General features: G+C 46.8%; 2 protein-coding genes across 4 annotated transcripts in view; one reads left to right on the forward strand and one right to left on the reverse strand.

Moving 5' to 3' along the window:
• Positions 1-2,917, forward strand: part of IKZF5 (IKAROS family zinc finger 5) — a 28,048-nt gene extending 25,131 nt beyond the window's left edge. For all 3 annotated transcript variants that reach the window (XM_082268447.1, XM_082268445.1, XM_082268446.1), the window contains one exon: positions 1,204-2,917. In XM_082268447.1, coding sequence (XP_082124573.1) covers positions 1,204-2,147 — 944 coding nt within the window. In that variant the 3' untranslated portion in view covers positions 2,148-2,917. The remainder of the gene's footprint in view (positions 1-1,203) is intronic.
• A 14,214-nt stretch (positions 2,918-17,131) lies between these two features.
• PSTK (phosphoseryl-tRNA kinase) overlaps positions 17,132-22,192 on the reverse strand; it is a gene marked incomplete at its 3' end in the record, with an annotated part of 31,622 nt that continues 26,561 nt past the window's right edge. The window contains exon 6 of the mRNA XM_082269126.1: positions 17,132-17,364. Coding sequence (XP_082125252.1) covers positions 17,132-17,364 — 233 coding nt within the window. The remainder of the gene's footprint in view (positions 17,365-22,192) is intronic.

Raw genomic sequence — 22,192 nt, forward strand, 5'->3', positions numbered from 1 at the left:
AGGCAAAACATATGTGTACATATAAAACTTTTTTTTTGTGTGATCAAATATACTTTATTCTCAGATGCAGAAGCTCCAGAGCTGGGGGGAGGAGAAACAGCAGCTACTCTTCCTAGTTAATGGCTGTGCAAGGGAGGAGGGGGTGTCGGGACAATTCTAGTCATTGGAGGAGAGCAGGCTGAGATCCAAGCACAGCCGGAAAGCTGACCACCATGTGTTCTCATGCCTAGTGTGGTCCATTTTTAAAGACGTATAGGCAAAGCTTTTTTTTTTTTTTTTTTGGATCACAGGAGTGCAGTTCGTTAAGCACTCCTGTAACCTATTTTCAGCCGACAGTGGGCTAAAGTCCACTGTCAGCTGACATCACTGAGCCACTCCAGGCAAGATACTTTCTGTATGGTCGGGATCCACCCAGCAGCGTGGAACAGCACCTGGCTCGGCGATCTGCTGAGAGCCTGAGCCAGCCCCTCCCACCCCCTCCACAGCCGAGCGCTCCAGTGAGAGTCCCGGCTCTCTGCTCAGAGTGGATAGGGAGAACTGAGCATTCAGCAGTGTTTGATTGCTCGGTTCTTACTGCAGAGCAGGCAGGCGACAGGTAGGGGAGTAAATATTTTATTAAGAAAGCAGAGGGACTGGCAGGAAGCAATACAAAGAGAATAGGATACTTTCATACAAGTACTTTACATGGTACAGCAGGCACATATCAGGAATATAAAACATTGGTGTAACTTTTCGATTTGAAAATTAAAGTTGGAAGCGGACTGGTTGCCACGCACAACTGCTCTAATCTTAGTAAATTCTCCTTACTGTCCATGTGGCTAATTGATCTTGTGATAAGCAAGGTTGTGGTCTGTACTGTTTGATATACAGATAGCCACTAGTTAACGTCTACAGATCTCAGTATTCAACTGAATCATGACAAAATGACACAGAAAGAATGGTAATAACGTGAAAGCCACATTAAGTATTAACTTTATTCATTTAGTAAATCACAATGTGCCGTTTTAGAAAATGTCACTGCCATCGTCCAAACATAAATTGTTTTAGAAGGAGTCCTGCTTGAATACACACGTCTACGTGTGTGTGTGTGTGTATATAATTTTTTTGCTGGTGGAATTTAACCTGGAAAATTGCTGTGTTATACATTTCCATGTTATATACAATTAAAATACACATCTTTCATTCTGCCTTATCTGTTTACAGGTGAAAAGCCACATCGCTGCCATCTGTGTCCCTTTGCATCTGCCTATGAGCGCCATCTAGAAGCTCACATGCGCTCCCACACTGGGGAGAAACCTTACAAGTGCGAGTTGTGTTCTTTCCGCTGCAGCGACCGCAGCAACCTTTCCCATCACCGGCGCCGCAAGCACAAGATGTTACCAATTAAAGGCACACGTCCATCTCTCGGCAACAAGAAAATGTGGGGGGTCCTTCAGAAGAAGGTCAGCAGCCTTGGGTACAGTCGTAGAATGCTAATCAACCTGAGTCCACCATCCATGGTGGTGCATAAGCCTGACTATTTGAGTGACTTCTCTCATGAGATCCCCAGCATTCAGAGTGACGCCTATGAGACTCTAGCTAAGACTTCTCATTCAGGAGGACTGTCTAGGGACGCACAAGAGCTCATGGTGGACAATCCTTTAAATCAGCTGTCTACGTTGGCTGGACAGCTTTCCAGCTTACCGCCAGACACTCAGAACCCTGCCTCTCCCGATCCTAGTCCCTGCCCAGATGAGAAACCCTTTATGATCCAACAGCCTCCAGCACCAGCCTGCGCTTCTGCAGTATCCACCAGTGTTCCTCAGAGCTCCTCACCAGCCAGCCCAGAAGGCCGTGCCACCCACAATCACAGGAACTGTAGCCCCATGGCCGGGCCAAGTAGCGAACGTAGCGGGCGAACCAGCACCCCCAGCATCAGCAACAGTCAGCCTAGTACACCTGCTCCTGCTCTCCCTGTTCAGGACCCTCAACTTCTTCATCACTGCCAGCACTGTGACATGTACTTTGCAGACAATATACTGTACACAATCCACATGGGTTGCCACGGTTTTGAAAATCCTTTCCAATGCAACATATGTGGCTGCAAGTGCAAAAACAAGTATGACTTTGCTTGTCACTTTGCTAGAGGCCAGCACAGCCAAAACTGACTCCTAGTGGCCTTTTTTTTTATCCTCAAATTATTCTTTTAATCTTCTCCTCGGGGGGGACGGTCTGTTACTACAGTGCCTGTTTGAGGAAAATACAAATAGGATGTAAATATCTGTGTGTTATGTCTTTTGTGATGACATGCTTTGACTTCTGTCAGGGAGGCCAAGATTCTAATATCACAGTATTGGGAGGAACTAGGATGAAATGGTTTAAAAGGTGCAAGTGAAGATTGCTATAAGCAGAAAGCACCTCTAAAATGGACTTTTACCCTGGATGGGCATGGTATTTGTGCACTGGATAAGGCACCTAATGTTTAGATGTCTTCCAGTTGTCTGTTGTCCCAAGCCAATTGTCATAGAGAGCATCAGGAGGCAGAACGTTATTCATTTAAATTGTGAACATCATTATATTCTATGGAGGAATATTGATTGTTGTTGCTGGAAGTGTTCATGAATGTTGTATAACGGAGCACCATGCTCTCGTTTTAATGGTTTGTCATAGGGATAATACACTTTATTTAATAGCGGTATCTTCCCCTTTTGGATGGAAGGGGGCCTTGAAGGAAATAACGTACGTTTATTAATTATAGTAAATTTCAGCTAAAGTGTTTTTTTTTTTTTGTTTTTTTGTTTTTATTTTGTTTTTTTGTTAATTTATCCTCACACGTTGCAAAGTATGTTTGTGTAGGTATATTCACAGTGTGTTATGTGTTTTTCCAAAGACTGAAACTTCTCCGTAAACCATCCCGTTTAATAAATGTATTGTCCACCATCACCACTGATGGATTGATCTCTAGCTTGGCTTGTTCCTTATATCTGTTTTTGCTTTTTTTTTTTTTTTTTTAGCAGATCTCTTAACTGGTGCAGGACCACAGTGCTCCAGAAGGTAAGTGGGGCAAGGAGTAATTGGCAACAGCGATTCAGAGTAGGGGGTAAAAGTTAGTATTACAGGGGTTCTCCAGCAAAAAAGGTGACCTTTAAATATTTATTATTATTATTATTATTATTATTATTATTATTATTATTATTATTATTATTATTCAGGATTTATTGGCACCAACAGCTTGCGCAGTGCTTTGCAACGTTAGGGCAAACAGTACAGTTACAATACAATTCAAAACAGGGGAGGGTCCTGTTCTCCAAAATACAAACTATACACATCCACTACTGAGTGATACTAAACACACATTTTTTAATTTACATTGTCCATTTCTGTATATAAATGATGGCACTGTAATGACTTTATAAAAAAAAAAAAAAATTAAGTACATTTTTTCCTAATCGATATACAGCTGTCACATGACCTAGTTCTTTCCCAGCCTGTCTGCAGGGAAATAAGCCGGAGGGACTTCTATTCCTCTGCTGCCGGTAACGTAAATAATAACCTGTTTTAAACTGTCATACAAATATATGAAATTAAATATTTTTAGTTTTTGGAAATAACATGATGTGGGAAGATTTCTGGCAGTCATAGGCTCTGCCACACCTCTCCAGTATGTGTCTTAGAATATAATGGAGGTGAAGCCTTCATTAATCTACATGTAAGAGCCCACTCCCATTGTGTTTAGCTGGTTAGTGGGCATGGAGGAACAAAGGAGGGAGTGGGCTATGATTTATTACTGTATATGCCCACATGTGTGACTCTATAGTCACATGGACTGATCAGATGTGATAGGGAGGAAATGCTCAGTACAGAAACTCGCAGAAAAGTGAGCATGTGCAGAGTTGCCACCACAGCTGCAAAATCCCTAGCTGCATTGGGCACATGAACAGACGGGGGATATGGAGAGCAGCAGAATCAACCAGGTTTTTTGCAGAACACAGAAAACAAATCTAGTGACGGAGTGAGTATGAACAGCATTAATAGTTTTTTATGATGTGGGTTTAGTGACACTCTAAAAGCCCTGTAATCTGTTTTACTACCATTTTGTACCATCCTTTGTGACCTACTGGACCTCTCCATTAGCTGCAGTTTTGTCCACTGCTCTATGCACACTACACAACCAAGTAATCCCAATAGTCTGTCTGGTTTAGGAGCAGGCCAGAGAGGGTGGCTATGTTCCTACGCACAGTGGGACCATGAAGTCAGATCACAGCAGAAAAAAAATATTTTTTTAGGAGGTCGAGAATAGAGGGTACTTTTTTTTTTTAACTTTACTTTAGTGTCTCTAAAAAAACAATGTCATGTTTTCAATGCTGACTGCATTGTGGTTGGTGAGGATTTTACTTCCTTTGCCAGAGAAATTACAAATGTTAAATCTCCCTAAAGTGACTTGAGAGTCAGCAATAATAGCTCCAATATTTCTCTCAGTACAATGGGGTTGATTTACTAAAGGCAAACTACAAGTGCAGTTACACTCATTTTAACTTCGTAAATGTAATGTGGTAAAGCCACACTTCGTAAAGAATACCCAATCAGGTGCATGAAAATAAAATAAAAAATTTTGCTTGCACATGAATGGATAATGGAAATCCGTAGTTTCCACATTTATTAAGCTCTGCAGAAAATGAGTGCAACTGCACGTGCAAAACATAAAATGGTGAAAAATCCAAATTTCTTTTCGTTAATGAACGGACACAGCACTTCATCTTCTTGACCGTAGAGTTATACTGCCCCCTACAGGTGTAGGACACTAAGCAGGGAAGAGCGGCGCCAGCTTAGTGTAGCATAAATTTATTCAGCAATAATGAATGTAGCAACTTACTCTGAGGTAAGGTTAGATAGGTACGATGGGTGTAGTGGGCTCATCCATCTTCTTCTCCTGGGGAAGTACCATAGAGGAGGGTGGTTTAGTGCTGGTGGTGTGGGGAAGCTGTTGTTCGGCAGCCTGTCCGTAGGATTCAGCGGCGGAGCATTCGCAGCAGGGCTCCGGCTACCTGCTTCGGGTCTGACCAACGTCACTTCCTGGTGGGAAGAAGATGGGGGTTGCACGCGTTCGGAGCATCCGTGCTCCTTCATCGACTGCCTCTCCTCGCTCCAGTTGGCAGCTGCCAAACGTGGCCTCCCCTCCCATCACCTTTTGGATCTCCCTCTTCGCTGCTCCATACCCCCTTCTCCTTCTCATCCCCCTCCCTTGTACCACCCAGCTATATTAGAGAGCACCATGACATCACCCACATCCATAGGTGTAGAACACTAGGCAGAGAAAAAAAGCGTGAATATGGGGCAGTCCCTGGGAGTATACTCCCACTTCCTGCTATAGGTCTTCATTTTTTCTGCCTAGTCAGGAGTAGGGACCCATTTTCCTGCTGGGATCTTTGGTCCTAGCATTTTTTTTTTTTTTTTAAACTGAACATTTTTTCATTTGTTTTTCTTTCTACAATCAAGTTTGTTCCAGTGAGAACTACATTCAACTGCCGGACTGGGTGAAGCACTAGATATCCTAGATCCTTACGGTCTCCCCAGTCTGGCCAGCGAGCACGTGCAGACCACAGCTCCGCGCTAGGCCGGCCGCGACATAGCCCCACTGGACTGGGGCTGGCCTGAGAGTGAAACAACTTGCGAGGACACGCAGTCGTGGCCTGAGTCACAGCCTACCTCGGGCCCGCAGCACCCCCCATTCCAAGATGGGGAGGTGATCTGCATGGAATGGTGCCCGTTGGTCCCAAGGTGTGGGGAGTAGTGTCCCCCCGGGAAAATTTGGGGTGGACGCAGCCCCCATGTGTCCTTTTTACCCTAATGGCACCCCTTCACTAGCAGGGTTACGCTGCGCTGACACCCCCCCCCCCTTCTGAATGGCTGTGCTGTCCTGGGTGTGGGGCAGCTTAATTTTCCATTATTATGGTAAGAAATGTCCTGGGGGGGTGTCCCCTAGCTTGACTCCCCTTGCTGGGAAGTAACTGAAGGGTCCCTGAGAAGAGGCGCTGATTGCATCAGTGCGGGAAAATTAAAAAATGGAGGACACAACTAATGCTGCATCTGCTGTGTCGGTGCAATTTGGTACCCGCAGACCATCTAAGGTGTTCCCCTTTCCTGCCTATTTCGATATGATTGATGCTAGTCAGTGGGGTTCCTTGACACACATGGTTGGGATACCCTTTTTTTTTTTTTTTTCTGACAACCATGTATAAAATAAAGATATCAAATGTTTGGGCGGGGCCTTTCGAGATACATATCTCTTCGAAGGGGGTTAATTTCCTAGGGACATACCCCCCTTTCTGATATGTCCTCAGGAAGTGTCTTAATTGAAAAATACTGAAATAATCCAGATCAACATCTGGCCATTCCGCAATCTCTTCCTGTGTAGGTATTTGCCCCTTCTTCCATATATCATATATACGAACTTTACTGACATGTGCCAAACTTCGTACCTTTGCGCTTACACATCCCAGAAGGAATTCAGGGTTCCCTAAGATCGGTATCAGTGGGGCTGGGGGATATCTTAGAGAAATGTTGGATACGTCTGGTTTCCCGTATTGTCGTCCCTATAGTAGGATGTGCATACACCTCGTCCGCAGAAGAGTATATTGACCATGGCGCAGGAGGGGTCCTTTGGCCTGCCTCGTTTACCTCAAGCCCAACCCATCGTTTAAGGGCCCCATTGCAATTCCAGTCCACTACCCGTGTCAAGTGAATAGCTCTAGAATACCTACGAATATCCGGTAATCCTATCCCCCCCGGTCTCTGGGGAGGTGCAGGGTCTGTAACCGGATCCGCGGGGATCTTTGAGCCCAAATGAAAGAGCGGAACAACATCTTAATCTGCTGAAAAAAAGTAGACGGAATTGCAATTGGTAGGGCCTGCATTATGTATAGAATCCTAGGTAAAACATTAATTTTTAGTGCGTTACACCTACCAAACCAAGTTAAGAATAGCTGTTGCCAGCTTCTCAGGTCTCCCTTGATCTTCCTCAATAAAGGTAGAAAGTTTTTCCTATATAGATCTGAGGGGTCTGCTGTAATCTGGACCCCCAAATATTTTATCGAGCCCTCAGCTCAACAGAATGGGAATGATGTGCGAAATTGAAGTTCCTCCTGTATTGACATAGAAATGCTCAGTGCCGACGACTTAGTAAGATTAATTTTGTAGTTAGCTAAAGCTCTGTATTCTCTGAGTGCCTCCAGTATATTTGGGAGAGATACTATGGGATTAGTAACGAAAAATATGAGATCATCTGCAAAGGCAGCCACTTTGTGCTGCTCACCAGCAACCCAAATCCCTGATATATTGGGAGATCTACGTATTGAACATAGAAAAGGTTCAAGTGTTAAAATGAAAATGAGAGGGGACAACGGGCAACCTTGCCTGGTCCCGTTCGATATTAAAAAAAAGTCCGATCTCCACTCATTCACCCGTACAGCTGCTGATGGATTAGCATATAATGACAGAAGGAATGTTAACATCTGTGGACCCAATCCAATATATGACAGGGTGGCCTTGATGAAACTCCAGGCCACCCTGTCAAATGCTTTCTCCGCGTCAGTAGAGAGCATCACCATTTTGTTACAGGAAACATGAGCTGCATGGATAATCTCTATGACCCGGATGGTATTGTCCCTTGCTTCACACGACGGAACAAAGCCCACCTGGTCATAGTGTATTATATGTGGAATATAAGGAATGAGGCGATTTGAAAATATTTTTGCTAAAAGTTTTGTCGCAATTCAGGAGAGAAATTGGGCGATAACTGCCACAGAGAAGGGGATATTTCCCCTCTTTCAATATAAGCGTTATATACGCCCTCAGTGAATCTAAAGGCAATGCCAAGCCGTCCCGAAGAGAATTCATATGTCCCAAAAGGGGGTGTATCAGGTGAGACCTGAAGTGTTGATGATATAACATTGTGAGTCCATCTGGACCCGGAGCTTTATGTGTCTTAGCCTGGGATATTGCAACGGCCAGTTCTGTTTCTGTAATCTCTCCTTCCATTGCGAGTGCTTGTTCCGCAGCTAACACCGGCATACCAGAGTTTTGAAGGTATGATTCAATGCGTTCTAACTGTTTATTTTGGTTTACTTTTCCATTCCCTTCACTCTGCTGATTATATAAGGATTGATAGAATGTACGAAATTCACCTGCAATTGCCGATGATGTGGACATCTCTCCACCTCCCGCCCCCCTAATACGGGGGATGTGCGTTTGTTGCCTAGGTCCCCTCAGCGCCCTTGCCAACATCATCCCTGGTTTGTTTGCAAATTCAAAGGAGTATCTTTTAGCGCCGGTTCACACTACCGCGACGCTAATTCCCAGGGTGACCTCCGAGATCGCGGTGCGAGCAGCGTGCCGCGACCTCGGAGCGGCCGCCACGGACTTTATAATATTGAAGTCTATGGCGGTCGCCCCAAAGAAGCTCCGGACCCTTTTTCTAGGTCGGAGCGACTTGTGTCGCTCCTATTAGAACGGGTCCGCAGCTTCCCTATGGGAGGCGACCTGTGAAGCGACCAGGTCGCCTCACCGGTCGCCCTAGTGTGAACCGAGGCTTAAGCCATATCAATCTCCTATTTATCTTTAAGAATAAGATACTATTTAATTCCTCTCTTGCCCAGGTAAGGGGCCAGATGTTCGATGGCCAGGGATCTTTTGTGGAGTCTACTTAATTCTTCAATTTGAGAAAGCAACTCGTTCACCTTTTTCTCCTGGATTTTTTTTTTTTGTTGAGAAGCCAGCCGCAGAATAACCCCTCGAACCACAACTTTATGGGCCTCCCAAATGATTGGAGGAGATAAGAGTCATCTTTATTTTCTAGAAAATAGTTTTTCAACGCTTCCTCAATTTTCCCCCCCGTCTCTGGATTTTGCAGGAGTGATTCATTCAAACGCCATGTAGTAGGTCTAGTTGGCATAGAATCCCATCCCATGCAGACATGAGTTGGGGCATGATCTAATATAGAAAAATTGTCGATGTTGGAGGAGAATACCAACGGAAGATCTGACTGAGAGGCCAGGATGTGGTCTATTCTAGAGTAGGCGTTGTGGATCGGAGAATAATAGGTATAGTCCCTTACATTCGGGTGCATTAACCGCCAAGGGTCGACAAGATTTAAGATAGAAAGTTCACGCTGCAGACGCCGCAGTCGCGAGTATGAAATACAGGAAGATTTCTTTGAAGTATCTATAAGGGGTTCCGGCACAAAATTAAAATCCCCCCCCCCCCCAAGACCAAATGACCTTCCCTAAAACCCAAAATGACCGGTATCAACTGTTGTAGAAAAGCTAGGTGGTCTGAGTTGGGTAGATACACATTCACCAGTGTGAGATCTGTCCGTCCAATACTCCCCTTTACTAACAAATATCTTCCCATGGGGTCTGCTAAACTCTCCTTATATGACCACACTTTCTCTTTGGAAATAAGGATACTGACACCCTTAGACTTAGCAATAGGAGAAGGGGCATGATATACCCAGGGAAAATCTTTATTGTATAGACTCCTTCCTGAAATATGTTTCCTGCAGGAATGCTATTTGTGTATGGCTACGTTTCAAATCCTGCAGTAGGCGTGCACGCTTCTCTGGGGTAGATAGCCCTCTAACATTGAGGGTTGTGACTTTACATCTGATTTCCCCTCGTTTATGGGTATTCGGTGTTGCATGCGGTGTCTTCCCCCCTCCCTCCCTCCCGCCCGCAACCAGGTATTCAGACATAGGGAAGATAAAAAAAATAAAAAACACCAACCCAAAAAAAAAAACCCCCAACAAAAAAAAAGGGAGGAAAGAACTCTACCTTCGCGCAACCAGGCGCGTAAGAAATTTACCTTCGCGCAACCAGGCGCATCCTATAGTGGGGTAAAAAATGTGATAGACAAGCCCTGTGAGGTTCCCACAGATCAGATAATAAAAAATAACAAAAAATGAGAAAATGAATTGCCGAGAGCTCCGAGCGCCGCGGGCCCTCCTCTGATCTGAGGGGGAGGGGGGGCGAGAGGATGGACGCAGCCCCCCCGTCACCCCCCCATAAAGGGAAAAACAAATTAGAGAGATCTAGAGGGTTGAGGGGCGCAGAGGGCATGCAGGGTCTCCAAACTGGCAGCATTGTCTTGTTGGTCACCTTACCTGGAGCTTTACAGGGACAAAGTGGTACTACATCCCTGTCGGTTGTTCCTTTCTAAGTTCATCTCGGAGTTCCCCTTCAATGAAGACATTGTGTTGCCTTCATTATGTTTTAAGCTGAAACATCCGAAAGAAAATGCCTTGCATTCCCTGGATGTGGTTGGGACCATCAGGGTGTACTTGGCGGCGACTGAGTTGATTTGCAAATTGGATTCCTTGTTTGTCCGGTCAGGTTCCTCCTTTCCCTGTTAAGGCACATGTTACAAGGGCGTTTAGTGCCGCCTTGGCCTTCTGTCATCAGGCGTCAGTGGTCCAGGTTTGCAAGGCAGCCTCCTAGTCAGCTATACATTCACAAAATGTTACAAGGTGGATGTACTAGCATCTGCAGATGCTGTGTTTCGGCCGCAAAGTTTTGCAGGCTGCTGTTGCAGAGGCTCCTGCCTCTGAGGGTGTATTTTTTTTTCCTGGTAGGTGAGCTCCAGTTCCACGTTGAGCTCCTGGTTTACCTGGTTGGCTAAGTTTTTAGCCCTTTTGGGGAATAGGTTTATTGCTGTATTTGTCCCACCCCTCTTGTTGACACTGATTTGGGATATCCCAAGGATCAAAGAAGCCGTGTCCACCAATAAACAAAAAAGAAAACCGTTATTTTTGTTTTGCTGTAAAACCCTTTTTTTGATGATCATTGATGGACACAGCACCCACCCCTCTGTTGGGTTATGTATTCTTCTGACACTGCTTGTTACAAAACTGAAGTCCTATAGCAGGACAAGGGAGTATACCCCCTAGGACTGCCCTAGAGGCGTAGTCCATTCTTTTTCCATCTAGTGTCCTACTCCTAAGGAGAGCAGCATAAGCCATGGGTCAAAGAAGATAATGGAGTCCATCAATGAACATCAGAGGAAAGGATTTTACGGTAAGACAAAAATCCAATGTTTACCTCCTTTTTATTTTGTTCCTGTGAGAATTTACAATCAAGTGCCGGACTGGGCAATGCACTGGATAATCTAGATTCCTGGGGTCCAGCCAGCGAGCGCATGCAGACTGCAGCCCTGCGCTAGGTCAGCCACGACATAGCCCCACTGGACGGGAGCTGGCCTGCATGTTAACTGTCTTGTGAGGGCGCATACGAATTGGCTTCGGCCTGAGTCGCAGCGTTTCCTCCTGGCCGACATTACCCACGTTAGGATAGACCGGTGTCCAGTCCAGAGCGGTGCCCACCCTGTTCCTGGTGTGTTAAGTAGGTGTCCCTCCTCTACCCCTGGCAGGTTTTGGGGTAGACATGGGCCCCTCCCTGGCATGGTCAGACCCCCAGGTTTCCCTCCCACTTCGAGTTCTCCCCATCTCGTGGTCTATTGTTGCCTTGTGCGCATTGGGTTGTCCCTTTTGCAGTATTTTACACTTCTTTTTGTGGGTTCCCCTCTTCATGGAGTCAATGGAGCATGTTTCACCACCTGACCCCCTCTCAGAGGCTGCAGGGCCCAACAACTATCTGCACTGACAGCGGTCCTGGAGTCCTTTGGTATCCAAAGTCGATTTGGTCCTGGGCAAACGGGCTAGCAAAAAAGTGCCCTGCGTGTTCGGATAGTGAGGATGATTCCTCTGGTCCTCTAGCCGCACATGAAACTGTGCCAGTGGATGCACTGATTGTATCAGTACAGGAAACTTTACATATGGATATGGAAGATGCAACTAACGCAGCATCAGAGGTGCGGTTCACTTTTGGCACTTGCAGGTCCTCCAAAAGCGGCAAGGGTGTTCCCTTTCCCGCTTTTATTGATAATATTGTCTTAAAACAGTGGGGGTGCCCAAAACGCACCTTTGCAATCCCTGAGTGTTTTGCAATGCGGTAGTCTTACGAGGAGTCCCTCCTTAAAAAAAATGGACAGTACCTCCTGTAGTGGACTCCCTGGTTTCCAGGTTAAATAAAGCCACTGTAATTCAGGTTGAAGAGTCCCCAGTCTCTTCAGACCTGGCTGATAGGCGGTCAGAGGCCTTGACCCACCATATGACCATATGTTCACTGTGGCCTTGTTGGACAACTTGGAGATTACTCTGCAAACCCTGAGGGAGTTTGGTTGGATTATGAATCTTCAGAAGTCTGCTATGGTTCTGTCCACAAGCCTGGACTACCTGGGCCTGACTCTGGATTTGTTTCTTCCTTTGGAGAAACTTCAAAAGCTGCAGGAGGCAATTCAGCTTCTGCTATCCAGCAGACGATCGTCTCTTCGGCTGTGCTGGGCCTGATGGTGCCTACCTTCGAGGCGGTTCCATTTGCACAGTTCCACACAAGATCTCTGCAAAAGGAGATTCTGGTAAAATGGAACAAGGATCCTCAGTCTCTGGACAATCTGATCCTGTTGAGCCGGGGTACGAGCGGGTCCGTGGTTTGGTGACTTCATTCTCCGTCACTTCATCAGGGAAAATAATTTCTTCCCCTGTACTGGACAGTTGTCACCACTGATGCCAGCCTATCTGGTTGGGCAGGTGTCGACATGGAGTGTGCCCAGAGAGGTCTGGTCTCTGGAAGAGTCCAGGCTAGCAATCAATATACTGGAGCTCCGAGCGATCAGACTTTGTCTGGATCATTGGACACGTCTTCTCCAGGGGTGTCCTGTACAGATTCAATCGGACAATGCCACGGCTGTGGCCTACGTCAATCACCAAGGGGGCACAAGAAGTGTCCTGGCAACTTGGGAAGTAGCTGGGCAGGTGGGCAGAAAGATTTGTTCCAGCCCTCTCTGCTGTACACACTCCAGGGGTGGAAAATTGGTAAGTAGATTATCTCCGTCAACAGGCGTTAGACCAGGGAGAATGGTCACTTCATCTGGTGTTCCATCAGTTGTATTTCTGGTGGAGTACTCCCGAGGTGGATCTGTTGGCCTCTTGCCTCAACAGGAAAAGTTCAGAGGTTTGTGGCATGGTCTTGGAATCCTCTAGCCGATGCTAGAGACGCGCTAGTGGCTCCTTGGTGTCAATTTTGTTTTTACGCATTTCCTCCTCTTCAGCTTCTGCCGAAACTCCTACGCAGGATCAAGGCAGAAAGGATTCCGGTCATCCTAGTGGCTCCAGACTGGCCTCGCCGGTCTTGGTAGGCTGATCTGGTCGCTGATGCTCCTTTGGAGACTTCCTCTCAGGGAAGATCTGCTGTCCCAAGGGCCAATCTTCCATCCTGCTTTACAGTCGCTGGCTTTGACGGCTTGGCTGTTGAAAGCCAGATGCTGAAGGTTAGAGGATTGTCTGACTCGGGGATTCCTACTCTGTTAAAAGCTAGAAAATCTACTTCTGGGAAGATCTCCCAACATACGTGGAAGCCGTACATTGCGTGGTGTAAATCCCTCAGAGTTCATCCTTGTTCCTTTTCGGTGACTTAGATCTTGGCTTTCCTCTGAGGGGTTAAGCAGCGCTTGGCCTTTGGTACCATCAAGGGCCAGGTCTCGGCCTTGGCGGTTTTCTTTCAACATCCGTTGGCCACACACTCCTAGGTGCGTACCTTTGCTACGGGATGTGAGACGATTGGTTCCCAAAGTGTGGTCTCCATTGCCGCCGTGGGACCTCAATTTAGGGTTGTCAGTTCTCTGGAAACCTCCTTTTTGAACTATTAGGGAGATTCCCCTGCTTACGTTGTCTCAGAAGGTGGCTTTTTTGGTGGCCATTAATTCTGGGCGCAGGGTGTCTGAACTGGCGGCGCTCTATTGTCGTTCACCTTACCTGGTGGTTCACAGGGATAAGGTGGTTCTTCATCCATGTCTGTCAATCCTTCCAAACGTCGTCTGATTTTCATCTGAATGAAACATTGTGTTGCCCTCCCTGTGTCCCAAGCCTAAGCATCCTAAGGAAGTTGCTTGCACTCCTTGCATGTGGTTCGGGCAATAAGGGTGTATCTGGCAGCTACACAGTCTTTTCGGCAGTCAGACTCACTATTTGTCCTCACGGATACACCTACCAAAGGGCTGGTTGCCTCTGCTGCATCCATTTCCAGATGGATCAGACAGACAGGTTTCTCCTTTCCCTGTCAAGACGCACTCTACTTAGCCGCTTAGTGCCTCCTGGGCCTTCCCTCACCAGGCGTCAGTGATGCAGGTTTGCAAGGCAGCCATTTGGTCGTCTGTACACACATTCACAAAGTTTTATAAAGTGGATGTGTTGACATCTGCGGATGCTTCCCTTTGGCCACAAAGTTTAGCAGGTTGCTGTTTAGAGGACTTGTCCTCTTTAAAGGTTTTTTTTTAAGGTGAGCTCCAGTTGTTTGACATTTTGAGCTCCAATCTAACTGGTTGGCTAGGTTTAGCCTTTGGGAAGTTGTTTTTGTTCTGCTGTTCCCAATCCCTCATGTTTTACACTCCTTATGGTCAAGAAGATGAGGAGCTGTGTCCGTCAATGAGCGAAAGAGAAAATGGGATTTTTGAATTACTGTAAAACCCATTTCTCTCATGTTCATTGATGGACACAGCACCTGCCCCTCTATGGAGTTGGGTGTTTTTCTTCTGACACCGCTTGTTACAAAACTGAAGACCAATAGCTGGAAGCAAGTGGGAGTATACTGCCAGGAACTGCCCCATAGGCGTGCTCAAGCTTTTTTTCTCTGCCCAATGTCCTCCTCCTCTAGGGGGCAGTATAACCCTATGGTCAAGAAGAAGTGCTGTGCCTGTTCAATGAACATCAGAGAAATGTTTTTTATGGTAAGTCAAAAATTCCCATTTTCTCTATCGTTCATTGGTGGATGCAGTCCTCTGATGCATATCATAGTGTAATACCGCCCCCTACAGGAGTAGGACACTAGGCAGAAAAGGATTTCTTGCCCTGTGGAGACTTCCTCTCAGGGGCCTATCTTCCAGCCTGCTTTACAGTCACTGGCTTTGACAGCTTGGCTGTTGAAAGCCAGGTGCTAAAGGACAGGGGTTTATCTGCTTCAGTGACTCCCACTCTGCTAAAAGTGAGGAAGGCGACTTCCAGGAAGATTTATCATCGTCCGTGGAAGTTGTACCTTGCGTGGTGTGAGTCCCTTGGGGACCCACTCGCTCCTTTTCGGTGGCTCGGATCTTGGCTTGCCTTCAACGGGGAGTTGATCAAAAGTTGGCCTTGAGTACTATCAAGGGTATTTGCCCTGGCTATTTTCTTCCAGAGGCCATTGGCCAGCCATTCCCTGGTGTGTACCTTCATCCAGGGGGTGCGACACTTGGTACCTCCGGTGCGACCTCTGCTACCACCATGGGACCTTCATTTGGTGCTGTTGGTGCTCCAGAGGACTCCCTTTGAGAATATTCGGGAGGTTCCCCTGCTTACCTTGTCTCAGAAGGTGGCTATCACTTCTGCATGCAGGGTGTCGAAGCTGGAGGCGCTGTCCTTTCGTTCTCCCTATCTGGTGGTTCACAAGGACAAAGTGGTACTTCGGCCGGATCCATCTTTCCTGCCGAAGGTGGTTTCCAGTTTTCACTTGAATGAGGGCATCGTGTTACCTTCCTTGTGCTCTAAGCCTAAACATCCTAAGGAGTTTGCTCTGCAGACCCTGGATGTTGTTTCGGGCAATTAGGGTGTATTTGGCGTCTACCGAGTCTTTTCGCAAGTCTGACTTGCTCTTTGTGCTCATGGATGGCCAGAAGAAATGGCTGCCTGGGTCTGCTGCGACTGTTTCCAGATGGATCAGACAGAAAGTGGTGCAGGCTTATTCCATTAGGGGAAGGTTCCACCTTTCCCTGTCAAGGCGCACTCTACTCGGGCGCTTAGTGCTTCCTGGGCTTTTCGCCATCAGGTGTCTGTGCTTCAGGTGTGCAAGGCAGCAACCTGGTCGTCAGTTCACACCTTTACCAAATTTTATAAGGTGGATGTGATGGCATCTGCGGATGCTTCCTTTGGCTGCAAGGTTTTGCAGGCTGCGGTTTAGGGGGCCCCTTGGCTGGGTAAGGACAAGGGAGAATTTCTACTAAAAAGAAGAGGAATCTGCACAAGGGACACATCTACCTGACTTTAAGTCCCAATGCTGATTTTTCTGTTTTTAATTTTAGCTTCACTTATGCTTTAAATTGAGATTATGACATTATATTTATCCAGCCATCTGAGATATATCTTTAAATTCTAGAAAACAAAAACATTACATGTTAAATCCCCTTACTGAATATTTTATAAGATTGTGCAGTTTCTATAGTAACCAATCAGAAATTATCTTTACAGGATGTGACTTCTGTAATCCTGAAACTTCCTTGGTTACCATGTACCAGAATATAGCTCGAAGTGACTTAAGTCTTATTTATAAACAGTCTGAGCCTATGTTAACCCCAGCAACCACTCAGATTCCACATCCCATTTTCCTTCATCCACTGGAACACTTTATACGTGAGGCTTAAAGTAGCAATTATGTGTTTTAAGAGAGCGCTCAGCTTCACCTGATTGCAGTGGTACTTTTAGTTATCTGCATACTAACAAAAATATATATGTTTCGTCTTGTTCTTTGCCTGGTCCCTTTAGCTGCAAGCTAGTCCTGGAGTGATGAATTTGCAGTCAGTGAAGCTAAATAAAGTAAGCATCACAGCCTTAGAAACTGCCCACATTTGCTTATGTCTTGTCAGGCTATCAAACTATGAGCCTAGGGAGACAAAAAACAAAACTCTGCTCAATTACATGGTACTACTAATATATCAAACTGGATGGCAAGCAATAGGTTTCTTCCTAATTCCCACTGCCCTCTGAGAACTCTACAAAGAAATGTTCCAAACTGTTCTGTAAAATAATAATGGGAAGGTTCCCTCTTTCTGCAGCTTCAGTTATTTTTCTGGTATTAAAGCTAAACCCAAAGTGCCGCCTTCTTGTGAAATTTGGTATTACACTGTGATGGTCTGCCCTGGAATGTAAAAAGAGGCGAGATAAGAGCAGCACTATTTATTGGATGAGAGATTAGATTTTATAATCTGGGTCCATATTGTCATTTTTTATGTTAGGGATAGTAAAATATTCTGTAGCTAAAATAAATTCATACAAGCAATAGTCCTTTATCTAGATTTATTACTAGGCGATGGTAGATTTTTGCCCATCCATCCATGGCTTCTGAGACTGGCACAAGTACAGCTGCAGTATGCGCTCTTTTTCTTCTGTAAAATATGACTGCACATTGAAACTTCTGTCTTTGTCAGATGGGACAGTCTTAACAGTGATATGCTGTCCTAATTGTTCCAAAGCCTTAGACTTTACACTCTGGAGTTCTTGAGCAATTCTTTTAATATCCTGGTTTGCAAATGACCCTGAAAATATAAAAAAAAGTTTTTTGTAAAATACAGTTGGTTGCGAAGAGCATCATTCTCTGTCTTCACTAGCAAGTGAGCAAAGGATCTGCAATAAGCATTACTAGATCACAAGTCTTAACACCAGATATGTATATCTGCGTTCCTGTGCGATTCACATCCTAGTGTGAAAGGGCCTCTAATTAATCATACCCAGAGTTCAGAGTTTGCTGGAGCATATGATTGAAAAACGTGTTACTGTGCATGCGTGAGCCTAGCTTAGAAGACTTTGACAAGCATCTTTGTAGGTAACATCTTGGTGGATTGGGTATGGGAGAGTGTAAGATTTGCCAGGGGATAGTATATGTAATTATAACTGCACCAAACTCAGTGTGGGCCTCAGTGGAGTTTATCTTCCACATTTGTTAAAGTATTGCTGTAATGATGGCTTACCCCATGTGGAAAGAAAAGTGAAGGTCTGCAGGAAGACGCAAATCTTTTGGTGTCACCAACCCCTTAATGATTTAATTAAAGGAGACGTTCACCTTTGAAATGCGATACTGTTCCACCCATTATTAATGTGGAACATCAATCATGTTCCAGTATCTACACACCCCCCCTCCTCTGTGTAATTAAGGGGGGGTCTTCTCCCAACACATGCCCACATCATTAATTCACAGTGGTTGTGGCTGAGAGCTTGTAATGGTTCTCAATGAACGAAAAGGATGCTGGTGAACTCTCGTAGTTCATTGCTGCCTGCCCATATCAGAGCCTTTTGACTTACCGCAAAATCCATTTCGCTGATGTTCATTGACGGGTGCAGCTCCTGATCCTCAAAACTATTGGGTTATAATGCCCACTACAGGAGTAGGACACTAGGCAGAAAAAAAGTCTGGCTACACCTATGGGCAGGCCAGGGGGTATACTCCCTCTCTCTGCTATAGGTACTCAGTTTTGTTAAAAGCAGTGTCGGAAGAATTACAACTCCACAGAGGGGTGGGTGCTGTGTCCATCAATGAACAACAGAGAAATGGATTTTACAGTAAGTCAAAAATCCAATTTTCTCTTTCATTCATTGACACACACACACACACACACACACACCTCCTGATCTTCATAACTGTTGGGATGTCCCAAAGCAGTGTTAAACATGAGGGGTAGGAACAGTAAAAATTTCCCAAGGCTAAACAGTGGCCAACCCGGCAACAGGAGCTCAACCAAAACAATTGGAGCCCACCTAAGAAAAAAACAATACACCCTCAAAGAGGATCAGGTCCCCTAAACAGCAGCCTGCAAAACCTTGCAGCCAAAAGAAACATCCGCAGATGCCAACACATCCACCTTATAGAACTTTGCGAAAGTGTGCACTGATGACCAGGTAGCCGCCTTGCAAACCTGCGTCACTGATGCCTGATAACGGAAGGCCCAGGAGACACTAAGCGCCCGAGTAGAGTAGAGTGCGCCTTGACAGGGAAAGGAGTAACCTGACCCCTGATGGAATAGGCCTCAATCACCGTCTGTCTGATCCATCTGGAAATGGTCAGAGAGGAAGTAGATAACCCTTTCCGAGGCCCATCTGTGAGCACAAATAGTTTGTCTGACTTCCTAAAAGACTCCGTAGCTGCAATGTACACCACATTTAAGGCATGCAAGGCAATTACCTTCAGGTGTTTTGGCCTAGTACACAGGGAAGGCAACATGATGTCTTCATTCAAATGAAAATCAGAGACAACCTTTGGAAGGAAAGACATACAGGGGCGATGGACCACCAAGTAAGGTGAACGACAGGATAACGCCGCCAATTCCGACAACCTTCGTGCAGAGGTAAAAGCCACCAAAAAGGCAACCTTCTGGGACAGCGTAAGCAGGGGAATCTCCCGAAGATTCTCAAAAAGAGGACTGAGAGCCCCAAATCAAGGTCCTTAGGTGGCAACAGAGACTGCACTAGTCTCAAGTGCCTAACTCCCTGCAGAGAAGTAAGCACCAGGGAGCATGTGGCCAAAGGCTGTTGAAAGAAGACCACTAAGGTCGACACCTGATCCTTGATAGTACTCAAGGCCAGTTTCTGCTCAACCCCCCGTATGAAGGAAGGCTGAGCCACTGAATGACAGCGAGGATGAACCCCCAAGAGACTCACACCACACAATGTACGTCTTCCACGTACTACGGTAGATCTTCCTAGAAGTAGGTTTCCTAGCCTTTAACCGCGTTGGAAACACCGACTCACTACTGTAAAGCAGGACGGAAGATTGGTCCTTGGGACAGCAGATCTTTCCCTGAGAGGAAGCTTCCTAGGGACATCGGCGACCAGCCGCACCAGATCAGCGTACCAAGCCCGGCGGGGCCACTAAGATGACCGGAATCCCTTCTACCTCGATCCTGTGCAGAAGTCTTGGCAGAAGCTTGAGAGGAGGAAAGGCGAAAATCAGATGATATTGACCCCACTGGGCTACCAGTGCATCTGTGGCGTCCGCCAGAGGATCCTGTGACTGAGCCACAAACACTTCTGCACCTTTCTGTTGAGCCAGGAAGCCCAGATCAACCTCGGGGATGCCCCATGGGAGACACAACTGATGAAGCACCTCTGGATGAAGGGACCACTCCCCTTGGTCCAATGCCTGCCTACTGAGTTAATCCGCCTGCCAGTTTTTCACCCCGGGAATATATACGGCAGAGAGGGCTGGAACAAACCATTCTGCCCACCTTAGAATGCCGGCTACTTCCAGAGCCGCCAGGACACTTCTTGTGCCCCCCTGGTGACTGACATAAGCCATGACCATGGCATTGTCCGATTGAAAACGCACTGGACATCCCTCAAGACGATCCATCCAATGTTCCAGGCACAGTCTGATCACACGGAGTTCCAAGACATTGATCAGTAGTCTGGACTCTTCTAGTGTCCAGATCCCCTGAGAAGAATATTTGCCGAGGACACCTCCCCAACTGGACAGGCTGGCATTTGTGGTGACCACTGTCCAATACAAGGGGAGGAACCAGAGAGTGTGGATTCTTGTCCCATTTGGTCAGAATCTCCCTTGCAGAGACGTCGTATAGAGCTGTGAAAACAGAACCACCTCGAAGGTAGACCACATCAAGCCCAGCCCCCACATGCAAGTCCGGAGGGATGATCATCTGCTCGACCGAAGGAGACGAATTGCAGCCTGTAGTTTCTGGAGTTAGTCCAGGAAAAGGAGCACTCTGGCTAAGGACGAATCCAAAGTCAGACCCAGATAGTCCAGCTTGTGAATGGAACCAGAGCAGACTTCTTAAAATTTATAATTCAGCCAAACTTCCAAGTAGCTCAGTACCGCGATCCCCCATTGGCATAACAATGCAAGCACCAGGGCCAACACTTTCGTGAAGACCAGAGGAGCAGGGGCGAGACCAAAAGATGATGGCGCAAACTGATAATGCTCCAATCCCACGGCAAAGCAGAGGAAGTGCTGGAGACTGACACATATTGGAATGTGAAGGTAAGCGTCCTTGATGTTGATGAAGGCAAGAAAATCTCCCTGATGCAGGGAAGCCACCACCATGCGAACTAACTCAATTCTGAACTTCTGCACCTGCCAAAAGCAGTTCAGCGCCTTGAGGTCCAGAATTGGACGCACCTGCCTTCCTTCCCGGGGACTGTAAACAGGTTTGAGTAAAACCCCTGAAAACGGGACTATCACCTGTAAAGAAAAGGTCTTGCACTGCCCCCAAAAAGAGCCTGTAAGTGGACCAGGGACAGTCACACGTCGGAGGGTAAGAATGAAACTCGGACTTGTAGCTGGACTGAATGACCTCATGGACCCACTTGTTTTTGTACCAGGGGACTCTACAGGTCCGGGAACCAGCGAAGACATCCCCCCACCCCAGATACGGGTGAGAGCGCACCTTCCTCCTGAAGGGGCCTTGTCCATGGGTCCAGAGAAGCCTGCACTTGACTTGCCAGACCAAGTTCACTTGGATCCGCCAGAGGAGGCCTTGTCAGTTGGCCCTGAGGGATGAAACCACTTCCTATGAGCTGGAAAGAAGGGCCCACCTCTACAACGAGGGCCCTTGCCCCCAGTAGCCTGCAGAAGAAAGGTACTCCCCCCCCCCCCCCCCCCCCCGTGAGGCTTTTAATATCATCCAGGGTAGCACCAAACAGGGGATCTCCTTGAAAGGAAAGATCAGTCAAGGCCATGTTAGAAGTCTGGTTTGCAGACCAGCATTTGAGCCAAAGGACATGCCGAAGAACCACTGCCAAAACAGAGAGCCGAGCTACTAGGGGAGCCACATCCAAAGAGGCATCACAGATAAACTGCAGCCCCTGGAACAGCTGATCCGCCAGCTCCGCAAAGGCACGGGGAGCTAATCTGGAAAACAGAGGGTCCACCACCGGTGGAACAGTCCAATTCTTAAGGGACTCCTTACAAGGGTATCGCCTAGCAACTCTCTTAAAGGGACCCCCAAGGGAACGCTTTGATCGTTCCCCACTCTTCAGTGACAAGTCTGTCAAAATGGGAGGGCAAAGAGAACTCCTTTGCCACTCTGGATGGCTTGTTAGTGCCAAAGGGAATCTGCGTCTCTGTCGCAGCCACAGTCCTCCATCTTAAGGTTGCAAGCACAGATACAATCAGTGCATCCACTATCCACCAGCGCCTTTTTGTGCATGGTTTCAGAAACAGAGGAATCGTCCTCACTATCTGAGGATTCAGGGCGTGTGGTCGCAGACCCAGCAGTGTGACCCACATCCGCGGTGGCTGAATCAGATTCAGGACCGGAGGAGACAAATGAGGCAGGGGAAAGCAGGGGGGCGCTTTTATTCCAGCCTGTCGTCCAAAAACCACCTCCACCCAGGACACAAGGGACTCCAGGACCG

This window comes from Pelophylax lessonae (genome assembly GCF_965119305.1).
Source record: "Pelophylax lessonae genome assembly, chromosome: 9".
Taxonomy (NCBI): Eukaryota; Metazoa; Chordata; class Amphibia; order Anura; family Ranidae; genus Pelophylax; species Pelophylax lessonae.